Here is a 12,289-nt window from a genome sequence, read left to right on the forward strand (position 1 = left end):
AATTAAGGAATCTAAACTAACTTGACTTCTTTAAAAAATATTTCTATAACTTGAAAACTTTAGATGAAAGATTTTTTTGATCCAAGTGTGCAGGTAACTTCACCTGAAGTCGGAGACCAAGCAGCACAAAAGGGTAATGCAGTAGAAGGTCATGAGAACATATGAATAAGGGAATAATATAAACTTTCTTTACTTATGTAATATAGTTTTTCCTCTACTGCCTTACTTACATGTGTACTTAGAACCTGTGGTTATGTAATTTTGCCTGTATTGTAATTTATACTTTGAAAATGGCAGAGTTAAGGCTGGAAACACAACCTTAATCTTCTTGCCTGTCTCTTTGATTGCTGTATTTTGCAAATTTAGCTTTTACTTTTTTTAGCATTGTTTCCTATGTGCTTATAGAAAACCCCTCAAGTTTAAGACTGCTTTTCCAGGTGGTTTTCTTTTCTATTTCTTGGTCAAGAATTGTATGCTTGTGTGTGTCAGGAGCCATTATGCTAGAAATTTGGAGGCAACAGGTGGGCTTGGTGAAGCTGGACTGACGCCAAATTCAGAGGAAAAAGAGAACCCCTAACTCTTGACCTCTGGGGTTGGGTATAACCAATTTCCTGCCTCCCACCTCCCATTTAATTTTGTTTCTAATACTGCCAGGACCAGCTATCAAAAGAGAGGAAGATAGATGAGTTCTACCATGTTGCTGTGATGACCTTTCATAGTCTGAAGTTGCCGATGCAATACAAACAACATAACTGGTACAAAGTCCAGATGTCTGGTCCCCTTGCCCTAACTCCAATCAATGCCATAATTCTTAACCCAATATACAGCAAACAACCCATACACATAGTGTGACAAATTGGTATCATATGCAATCAGTAACCCAAGAAGAAGAAAAAATTGTGATTGTGGACAATGAATCTGCAGAAGGCCACCTCTGTCTGCTCCTGTTCATATATAGGCAAGCAGCTTGTCAGACACAGTCCCAGCATCCACCCAGGGGTGTAAGTCCACCCCCAGACTCAACCCATAATTTGGCTTGTCTGGGAAGGACCAACCCTCTTTTATATATGCAGGCAGTTCTGTCTCAACTGATGTTTCTTCAGTTGTTGCCCCAAACAAAGCAGATTACTGTAATTGAGTCTGGCTGAAGGTGACAAAGGTAAGGTTGTTGAGGCTTGTATCAGAAAGGAAACATCTCAGCTTTCCTGACAGGAGCAGGTGAGGGTGGGAAGCTCTTTGCCATTGCTTTCTGGAAATATAGAAGAAGAGGTTGAGGACCTAATAAATCCCAAATTTTAATTTTTAAGTCAAAAAGGTTGGGCAGACTGCTTTAATCAAGGGAAAGATGTTTCTGTTTCTAATATCTATTCCCCTATGCTACCAATGTTTTCTTGGTCTTTTCTGGATTGAGCCTCAGATTATTATATATCATCCAAGAATTGGTTGAAGGCTGGACACTGGGAAAACCCATTGACTATGCCATTCTGACACACACACACCCCTGAGTGTCATCAAAGTATCAGTTGCACTGCAATGCAAATGTCTGATCTTTCTTAGAGATTTTTGTACCCGCTGAATAATATAACAGAAGAAAGCCCATGTGACATAGGAGTAATTGTCCAGTATTACTTTGAGTTCTCTTTGAGAGAAAAGGATTGAGCTATATAAGCACAATGTAGCTTTTCCTGCTGTGGTTTCCAGGCATGTCAAAAGAACCTTGCAGTCAGTGATATCAAAATTTGCTGATCTTTTAAAAAAAAAAAATCAGATGATTCATGACTTACTGAAGGTAAATATTGATCAGTTTGTTCACACTAGCAAACCAAATCTTTAAACCAAATTAAGAGATCAAGGAATTCTACTTCTTCCTTAACTATATTTCCCCACAAAAACTGAAGATTAAAAACAAGAGAATAATCATCCTGCCTAATAGGTATCAGTCTTACATATAGCTTCTTGATCATGGCCCTAACAATCTTCTTAAGAAATGCTGGATATCCCAAGAAGGATGTGAGTCCAAATTGCCGGTTGTAATTTAGAGCTCTGAATGCTTCCAGAGTCTGAGTGAGCAAAACTGCCTGAAACACAAGAAGAGGAAGAAGCCTCAGTCCTGTCTCCTCTTCCCCACCATCTGCTCTGTATGCACATCTTTTGCCATGCAGGTCAATAATTCAGTTGCAGATGGGGGTCATTATTTTTAATTCCTCTGTGACACAGATCAAGACCCTGGAACACTTCGTCCTAAAATATGAATATTTTGCAATCTTACTGTGAAGCAAATGCCAAATATATACCAAATGTTTATTCACTATGAGCAAAAGTGATAACTAAAACCTTTCTTTATTTTGGAACCTTAATTCACAGGTAACATCAAACTGTCTTCAAAGAAATCTCCATCACGCACATACTGATACTGTAAGATCACAAATTGCTCTGAAGTTTTTACAGTGCATTGCTTTAAGATAGGCTTATTCTGGGACCTTCACATTTTAAGAAACTTTTTAGAAATGTACTGGAATTGTTTTAGAGTTTCTCTCTAAGCTGTGACTTCTCATGGTTTTAGAGTGGACTAGTAATATTGGTTTAATATTTTTGATTTTGGTGGTTTAATTTTCTTTTATTGCTAGCATTTTTTTTTAAAGGAAAACCTCTTGATACTGCATTGTTTGGAACTCTGTAGTATTTAATCATTGATCCCCATGGCCACTTTGAAAAGGTCTGTTTGTCTTTTGGGGAAAATTCTTGCCATGATCATTTATGCCACCTTTTGTAGTTATGCGTTAAGCAAGGTCTGGCAGGGTCTTGGAAGGAAAGTGTCAAAAAGGTCTGTGGTGGGAAGTGTTAATTCAGTTGGAGGCACTCTTTTGTCTTAGTAAACACCAAATTGTGCCATTGTGTGGCTGGATAAAATGCAAAACTAAAGTTTACATAATTTTCTGTTTTCCTCATAATGTGTCATTTGTTCCTACTAACAGTTAAACATAAGTTCTGTTCTATGTTAGTATCATTGTGCCTTCCCACAGAGATCTAATGTGTTTTACATTGAATGTAATAAAGTTAAGAGAAGAATTTACCATACTATGAGTCAGATAGCTGACATAAAAGTAAGATAAATACAATGACTATCATATAATGAGCAATATGTGTTAACTTCCTTTTAATTAAAAAAGATGTAATCCTCTTTACTGGCCTTTGTAATTTATATGGTTAATATATTGAATACAATTCAGATTAAGCATAATTAACCACAAGAGTGTGAGCATTTTGTTGTTGTTGCTGCTGCTCTGTAAGAAAGTACATGACAGTTGGTATATCTTTGCGGTAAAGAAGGGACTCTTTGGTCATGTATAATAGAGAAATAGGCATTTTTTCTTTTAAATAACAATAGCAGAGAGCCTGCTGAGTGCCGCAGAATTGTAAAGAGCCTTATTAAGCTCTTGGTAACGCTTAGAAGAAACATTTTTCTCCCCAGGACTTTCTCAGCTTCAAATACTTTATTGTAGCTTTCATTTCCAAGTCCTCTAGAGAGAACCTCAAGAATAGCAGGTGCTCTGATCCAAGATAGGAAGGTTCATGTTTGTCAAAAGAATATCTGGATTTGGATACTGGTTTCTGGGGGGAATCTTTTAAATTAAATTTTCTGTCTTTCTTTATAATAGTCTTTTGATACTCATTTTTAAGTGTTCAGCCGCAACAAAAGATATGGCTTATATTCTAAAACAAGGCTTTTGCAGCAGAGCTTGAAACATGGTCTGACTTTTGACCACATTGTAAGAGGTGCTTAGCACCCTTCACTTCTAGATCAAGCCCTTTGACTGTGCTAGCATGTGTGCGCACACTGCTCTCTGATCTAATGTCTCTGTGCACTAGTAATAATTCAGTTGCATGGTTCTGAATACAGTTTTGAAAGTATATGATCTGGCTCATGTGGTACAGAGAGATCTCTCTGTTTCTGGGGTTCAGACTTCTGTCTCTCAGGATGTTAAATTCTGGTATATTGCTGAACTTAATTCACGTTCCCTTGTCACAATATAGAAGTTGTTTACAATCAGTCACAATTAATCTTTTATTTTTTTCTAATATGTTTCTAGGATGTGTGCCGTATTTGGTGGAATCTATTGTCTTCGCCATTCAGTACAGTGCCTTGTAGTGGACAAAGAATCTGGACGGTAAGGGTAATACTGTACAAGTAACCCTTATACATAAAACACAGTTAAAAAATGCTGAAGTCGATTTTTAAAAAATTATTCTTCAAAGATCCCCCTTGGTATTAAGAACACATCAACCTTGATTAAAAGTAATTTGTGTATAGGTCCTCCAGAACAAGGAAAGTGGGTCTAGAATATAGAAACTAAATTAATTTCCCTGTGATATTACTACAGCTCCTGATCACCCAAGCTTGGAAGACAAATCATTTCAGCTGCCGGGGGGGCTGGTGATGAGTGATGTTAGTTTTCCTTGTGGCCTTACCTACTCTAATTGATTTTCATCAGATGACAACAAAGCCCTCTGTTATTGCATTTTTAAAAATGGAGCTCACCTAAAGACTCATCAGATTAATCTTTGCTGATAATGCATGTCACTCCAAGAGAAAAGACTTTAATGAGTTTTTAGGTAGATTGTTGTCATAAACTATGCTGCCCTCTTATCCTAGGATAAATTCTTTTACAGCAGTATCAGGCCTGCAGGCAGGTTTAAAGTTGAGTGAAGAAAAATCGTCCCACATTCTCCCCCCCCCACCCCCCCCAGTGACATTAGTTGCACCTCTGTGAATTTTTATAGTTACCACTGTGTCTTTTTTTCAAGGATTTAAAAGTCAAAATACGCCACAAACTGAAACTTGATGATCTAAATCTTGTTCTGAGAGTGAACTTAATTTTAAAAACAAAACAAAAAAAAGTTAGAATATTTTTTCTAAGTTGGATATTTTTAAGTTATTGGAATGGAAACAGAAACTAGTGTAAGTTACTGCTTTAGAGTTGCTGTGCAGCATTCAACAGCTGTTGACTTCTAACCCAGAGGTGTGGTAACTTAGTGGTGGTTGAAGTGATTCCAGTAAATGGTTTGTAAAATGTTTTGATTTCTTTTCAGATGAAAGAAGCTGTACGTGGAAATTCTTGTTTTTTGTGTTTTGGGGTTTTTATTCTTTGGAATTCTTGTTTTGTTTTGTTTCCAGGTGCTTTGTGTGAGCTTTTATAACTGTGTTTTTAAACTGTTGTTCAGTTTCTGTTGACAAATATTTCAGAGTCTGTAAGGAGAATATTGAAAATCAGTTCTTGTTTATGTTAGAAAATGTTGATGGGTTTGTGCAATAATATTTTAATAAGGATAATTGTTTAGTATTGAAATTGACACAACTCACTTACCTTGCATGGTTCTCACAGCGAAACTGAATCTTACCATATTGTGCTTAGATATGCACGTAACACCAATTCAGTGTGGACTACTGAAATTCTAGGAACATACAGAATTGCCAGTTTCAGTGCTAACTACTCCACAGTTGATTCAGTAGTACTATTTGCTTAACAAAGCAGTTCCCAGACTTCAGTCCATGGACCACTAGTAATCCACAGAGGGCTAACTGGTCCAGTGGTGCTGATTCTCCTCCTTGCTACCAGATGCTTCTGCCTGCTTCCAGGAAGTTTCAAGCCTTGTGGGCATGTAGAAGCAGCTGGAAATGAGGAGGAGAAGCTGACAGAGCTATTGCTAAACAAGAGAATGAAGAGGAAACAAAAATCACTTTTGGGGAGCAAAGCCTCCAGTGGGGCTATGACTCTCAGTCACCAAAAGGAGAGCAGTGTTCAGGGGAGACAAGGAACAGCTGGCTGGGCAACATGTGATAACAAATGTAATATGTGGTTTCAAGTCGGAGGGGAGACATCTCCTGGTCCACTCATCTGTTCAGATGTGGTCCATTCTATGGAAAACTTTCTTCTTTAACCCATTTATTTGAGCTCAGGTCACCTAGTAATTTTTTTCCCGGTTTTCTGATTTTTGCCCCCTCATTTCCTATCCAATTGACCTCTCATCTTTTATATATTCTCCTCATCTCTCTCTTAATTACTATCTTAGTCTCTTTTTTCACACAATGCAGTTTTTGTTCTTTCCAGTATGGCTCAAATGCTGTGTATTATCAGAATTTAACCACCATTGGTGCCATCTTTGCCTCTTTTATGGCCACGACATTCCTCTAATTTATTTGTCTTGCCAATTATTTCTGCTATTGCACCTCTCCTGTTCTCTGTGTTATTTTTTTTTTCATGGAAAGAGAATCCATGCAGCATCACACTAAGCATTTCAAACTCTTCTTAGAAACTTGACTCTTGAAGTTACCACTCTTTTTCCGTTGGGTGTGTCCTAAATAACGTGCATAAATAATCTATTCACTTCATCAGAGTTCCAGTGAGTCTTCATACTTCCTATATGTGCTTGGATTAGCCCATTTGCATAATTAACTAGCCCACTCATGCCATTTTAGGGCATCTGCTCCTATTTTCACTGACTGTCTTACCAGACTCCTTTTTCCTGAAATAGTTCACCTTTGAACAGTTATCTAATTAGTGTGTTATCTGAACCTTTATATGAAAATATTGCATAAAGTCCAGCTTCCAAAATTTTGCTACCTGCATCTTCCATGGTTTGGGCCATCATGAGCACATTAAGCCCGTGTTCCAGTCCCTTTCCTGGCTACCAGGCTGCTTCCGATGCCAGTTTTAAGGTCTTCATCCTAATTTTCAAAGCCATCAGTTGACCAAGTCCAGGCTATATTAAAAATAAAACCTAAATTTCAATCTATGAATGACTGAGACAGTGTAAAAGACGGGGACAAAGCTTTCTCGGTTGGCAGAATACAGCTATGGAACAAACTTCCAGGGACGGTTAGGTGAATCCAGAACCTAACCATCTAAAGGAAATGGTGCAAAGCCTTTCTCTGTGACAGAGCCATTGTACTATAACAAGAATGCCACTCTCAAAGCTAGGACCCCTTTCTGAATCTCCCTCAAGAAATTTCCCTTTTCCTTGTTAAACTTTCACATTTGGCATTTTTGTTCTTTTGATTTGAGTTACACGTGTCTTCCACTTCGAGCTATCACTGCTATTAGCAGTTCAGCTTAGGGCTTCAGTATCACTGAGTATAAACATACGGTGTATATTGTATACCAGCATTTCTCGTCTACTATCATTCCAAGCATACCCAGATAGTTCATGGGTATTTTCATTTTCAAATAATTGCCTTTGGATCACATCTGTACTAGCATACAAACACCTTTGTATTCATCCAAATGAGTATAGTCTAACACTTGAGGCACGCATCCAGAAGTGCTTCACCTTCAACGTGTGAGCCAAAGCAGCTGTCTACATTGTTTCTTATGTGATATACAAATTAAGTCTCTTAATTTTCAGCCAGGTCTTAGTTCCTGTAGCTCCTGAATTTTTTTCTTCACTATGTTTTTGGTGTCTGGGCATAGGGAATATCCTCCACTGAGTCATAGCTACAAATAGACAGCCACTAATCAATATACCCCATATTGTCTATGTAAATTCCCATGCCAGCATTATTTCCTCTTCATTTTTGTTTGTTCCCTATCTAAATAGTACAACTACAAATCCAGTCCAAGAGTCACTTACATATTTTCCCCTCTTTTTGTCTTCTGTAGGCACACTATCCAAACCCTTCTTCCTCTAATGCTGTGGCATCCAACTAATTAGGTGCAGAGAGCCAAAGTCTATTTAATTTTGATCTGTGGGCTAGTTTTATAAATTTGGACTACGGATCTCCTACTGATGCACTAAGGAAGCTAGTACATAGATCAAGGGTGTAATATGGCCTTTATGTAGGAACTAAACTTTTAGATGATATAATAATCTTTTCAGTAACTTTCTGTCACATTTAGTATTGCTCAGTGAGAAAACATTCTTCTTTAGAAACAGCACTGTTTTGGCCCTTTCTTTTCTTCCTTCCTTTGTGCCTCCTCTTTTCTTCACTGTGCCTTTCCTTCTGTGCAGAAGCTCTACTTCCCATTTTTCCATGGCTTTATTTTCACCTCCTTCCTGTTCTAGTCACTTAAATGATCTGCTATGGAATAGTTAATGTTGATATTGATGATTCATCACTGGGCTTTCTGTCAGTGTTCCAGTGTTGATAATAAGGGGCGGAAGAGTTTACACCTCTCATCCATAGTTTCATGCTACATGCAGGCTCAGGAAGACAGTGTATTGGTTACATATGCTTTATCCACATCCCTGAGTAGTAGAAATTTATTCAGATTGTACAGAACTTAAACTATCATTTGGTAAATATTATATCTCCCATAGGGCTCATAAATACATCAGAGAGGCTAGATCCAACCAGCAGGGTGCATATTTGACTTCTCTGTTATGATTCTTCTACAATTTAGGGAAGACACCATTTTTTTAAATGAATTTTTAAAGCTCATTGACATCATAGCTTTGTTTTCCAGCTATTTTGTGTTAATGTACTCTGTGGCTTATTCTAATATAGTCAGGCACTAGATAGGCACTAGATTTATGTGTGGCAGATTTTGTAATGGCCACAAGCTGATCAAGACAAGTTGTATACCTCCCCTACAAATTAGTGCAAGTTCACCAGCAAAGTGCCACTCAAAGAACAAGGAATAAAATGGACTTGTCCTTGAAGTTTAATAAAGTGATTTTATTTGCTGGTTGGCTATCATCTGACATGGCCAACAGCTCAAAGTTTGTAACAAAAGTTGGTCCTGTTTGTTACAGTTGTTTAAGGATACACACGAGGAGCTTCTCTATCACTAAAACAAGTTCTCAGGCCACTACCCACCTTCTCTGAAGCACATCTAACATCTTACCAGAGCAGGGCAGATAAGGATCAATACTCCCTTCCAAAGTACCAATGAAATTCCATCTTCACTAGATTATTGTCCATATCTTATATAATAGAATGGCTTTCTTGAATGTAATTGTTAAATATAGCCCTTTACATGTAGTTTGTCATATATGAACCATTATAATAATATGCAAAGAAGAGGTTATAGAAAGCTGGAATCTTTTAGATGTAGTTGTTCCAAGACTTGAATAATGCAACTAAAAGGTTTTTCACTGTAGCTATGTATCTTTGTTTGAACAGGTGTTGTATAAATAAATCTGCTTCAATTAAACATAAACAAAGAAAGGAAGGAAAGAAGCTGAAAAGGTTACATAAACAAGCAACCTAATGTAAATCACCAATTTTAAAAAAGGTTTAATTTAGTAAAAAGTTACCGTGTTGCTAGATACTATAAACTTGACATAACTCTGGTGTTGTGTGTTAGCAACTGAAAGAGGATCATGCTGTTTGCCCTAAGGGAAATGCAAATTGAATTTCATTACTATTATCCTTTTATTGTCTTTTTTGCTTTTAATTCCTGTATGCTTAGTAGAGATTGCTCATTTAGCTTAATTTGATAAGATTTAAGGTATTTTAATTTATATCAAGTATGGTTACATTAAAAATAATCGCTAACACTTTAAGTTGAGCCTACTTTAAATGTGTTTCTACTAAAATAATTCTGGCCCCAAAATCTGAAAAGATGTGACAAATGTAAATTTATATTTCTATAATAAAAAGATATAGCAAACACACAGTAATTTACATATTTTTCCTGAAATATTGCATAGTGGCTTTGTCAGTGCTGGTAAGTCCATTTCAAGGATGTCGCCCTTAGTCCATTAGTTTGGATAATGAGCCCTATAAAGTACATTTATAACTCATGGCACTGCAAGGAGATGGATTCTAATTTTCATCCTTTTATCTAGACACATTGAAAGAAGGTCAATGGAGGGTTCTGTATGATTCATTGTCCCAACACATATCAGATGACAGAGACCTGATAATGTCAGTGCACAAGTGTTTTCCTTATTTGGTAGCAGCACTGGAAAGAAATCTTCTCATGATCATTCTTTGAAGTGAAGTGGAAACTGATATTAAAAGAAGCACTATCTTTTTTTTCTGTTTAAAACCTTATCAGACCTATGACTTGATAACTATTCCTGAGCAAAGGAGAGAAAACAACACTTAACAGGAAAATAAAAAGCCTATATAGTTGCTTTTGCTGGCTTTGAGTGATGCAACATGACATTTAATCAACCTTTCCCCCTCCAGAACATTTGGGGGCAATGGGGGGAACTTGTTTCATAAACAATACAAAAGGTTATAATTAGATATGCACTGTGCCAGCTTGCCTTGCTTGTTTGTTAGCCATATTTAAATGAGTGCTTTGGAGTGAAATTAGTTCAGCTCACATTTAAAAAAATTAAAGTAACAAGTGAAATTCATGTTGAGCAGAAGGATTTACATTATATGTATATGGTATTTCATATTTAAACTTGATAAGAAAAATATTAAACATTTATTTTAAATAATATTTAATTTTAATATTTTTAAATTAAATGGACTATGGTGTGCACTGAAGCTGTTGAATGTAGACAGAGTTAGGATGTTAGGTGGGTGGTATGCAAATCGCACATTGTCCATTATGAAATTAGTATTGTTAGATTTTACAACTCTTTTATACCCTTGTCACTATTAAGTTCTTACTACCATTCCGACTAAGTCATGAGTCTATTCTATCTGTGTTTCTCTTCTCTCTCTCATTTCAAGCACCGACTTTCCATAAAAAGTTGGGGTGAAATCCTGGTCTCACGGAAGACAAGTGCCAAGACTATCATCTATTTAAATAGGGCCAGGATTTCATCTTTTGTGGGATTTTTAGGTTTGTTTACTGTATGAAAGCTGGCTAATAACTAATGTTCTAGAAAATGTTGTTTATGCTTAATTTATTCAGATATTTTATCGGTAGATGAGTAATATATTCTGGAGTGTGCTCCATTGAGGCAACTGAGTTGTGTCACTTATTTGGGTAGCCGATTCAAAGAGGCTTCACTCTGCTGAGTGGGAGATGTTTTGCACATCAGCCAAAAGTTCAGTGAAATAGTGTTCAATGTTTTTATACAGAAAATGATCTGACATTATAAAGAGCCTTAAAAATCCTTTTGAGAATCCAGGGTTAAACCTTAAAGATCTTTTGACATTTAAAAAAAAAAAAAAAAAAAAGCCCCAAAAGAAGAAACTGTAGAATGTGTATCCTACTTGAAGTTGAGCTAATAACAGCAATCATTAAGAAGGGTATCCTCTGAAATTGTGGTCTTGTCCAGTACGTTCAACTTCTCAGCTTTGAGAAAATATAAACAAACATGGCTTCAAAGCATGTCAGTTGGTCAGTAGTGGCAAGTTTTAATTATTGCCCTTAGGAAACATGTTTAATTTGTTTCTAACAATGTTTTAATCTTTAGTTGCTAAGTGTAACTATTTTGTTTTTATTCTTCAAGTGATGGTACTTATGTGTATTCCACACTTGGATATGCATGAGCCTAAGTTCAGAATTTTTTTTTTACAGGCAGTGTCCGTTGACCCATACATGCACCATAGCTTTCTTTGTGCTCTGAACCAAGGGCATCAAGGGTGATGCAGGAGAACACCTCTCCAGTTCCTTCTTACCACTGCATGGTCTGAGTTAGAATCTTTTGTGCCCTCAGCTCCTTTCTATTGCATCATTTCTGTAAATATATTGTGTATATAGTTTGTTTTCCTGGTTTTATAGTATAGTGCAGGGGTGGGCAAACTACGGCCCGAGGGCCACATCTGAGCCTCCAGGCATTTTAATCTGGCCCTCGAGTTCCTGCTGGGAAGTAGTGTCTGGGGCTTGCCCCACTCCGCACGGCTCCTGGAAGCAGCGGCATGTTCCCGCTCTGGCTCCTATGTGTTGGGGCAGCCAGGGGGCTCCACACACTGCCCCCGCCCCAAGCGCTGCGCCCACAGCTCCCATTGGCTGGGAACCACAGCCAATGGGAGTTGCAGCGGCAGCGCCTGCAGAAAGGGCAGCACACAGAGACACCTGGCTGCACCTCCGCATAGGAGCCGGAGGGGGCACATGCTGCTGTTTCTGGGAGCTGCTTGAGGTAAGCACCACCCGGAGCCTGCCCCCCTGACACACTCTCGTGCCCCAACCCCCTGACCCAGCCCTGATCCCACTCCCGCCCTCTGAACCCCTTATCTCCACCCCCCCTCCAGAGCCCGTACCCCCAGCCAGAGCGTTCCCGCACCCCAACCCCCAATTTCATGAGCATTCATGGCCCTCCATACAATTTCTATACCCAGATGTGGCCTCAGGCCAAAAAGTTTGCCCACCCCTGATATAATGTGATCTTCAGTCATCCTGTCACAATTAGATTTTTTCAAGGGACTTCTTGGATCCTT

The 12,289-nt window shown here is 38.0% G+C and overlaps 1 protein-coding gene across 1 annotated transcript in view; it reads left to right on the top strand.

Moving 5' to 3' along the window:
* Positions 1 to 12,289, top strand: part of CHM (CHM Rab escort protein) — a 134,763-nt gene that overhangs the window by 90,015 nt on the left and 32,459 nt on the right. Inside the window, exon 9 of the mRNA XM_074964454.1 lies at positions 4,092 to 4,169. Within this exon, the coding sequence (XP_074820555.1) occupies positions 4,092 to 4,169 (78 nt within the window). The remainder of the gene's footprint in view (positions 1 to 4,091; positions 4,170 to 12,289) is intronic.

Source organism: Natator depressus, chromosome 9, assembly GCF_965152275.1.
Source record: "Natator depressus isolate rNatDep1 chromosome 9, rNatDep2.hap1, whole genome shotgun sequence".
NCBI lineage: Eukaryota > Metazoa > Chordata > Testudines > Cheloniidae > Natator > Natator depressus.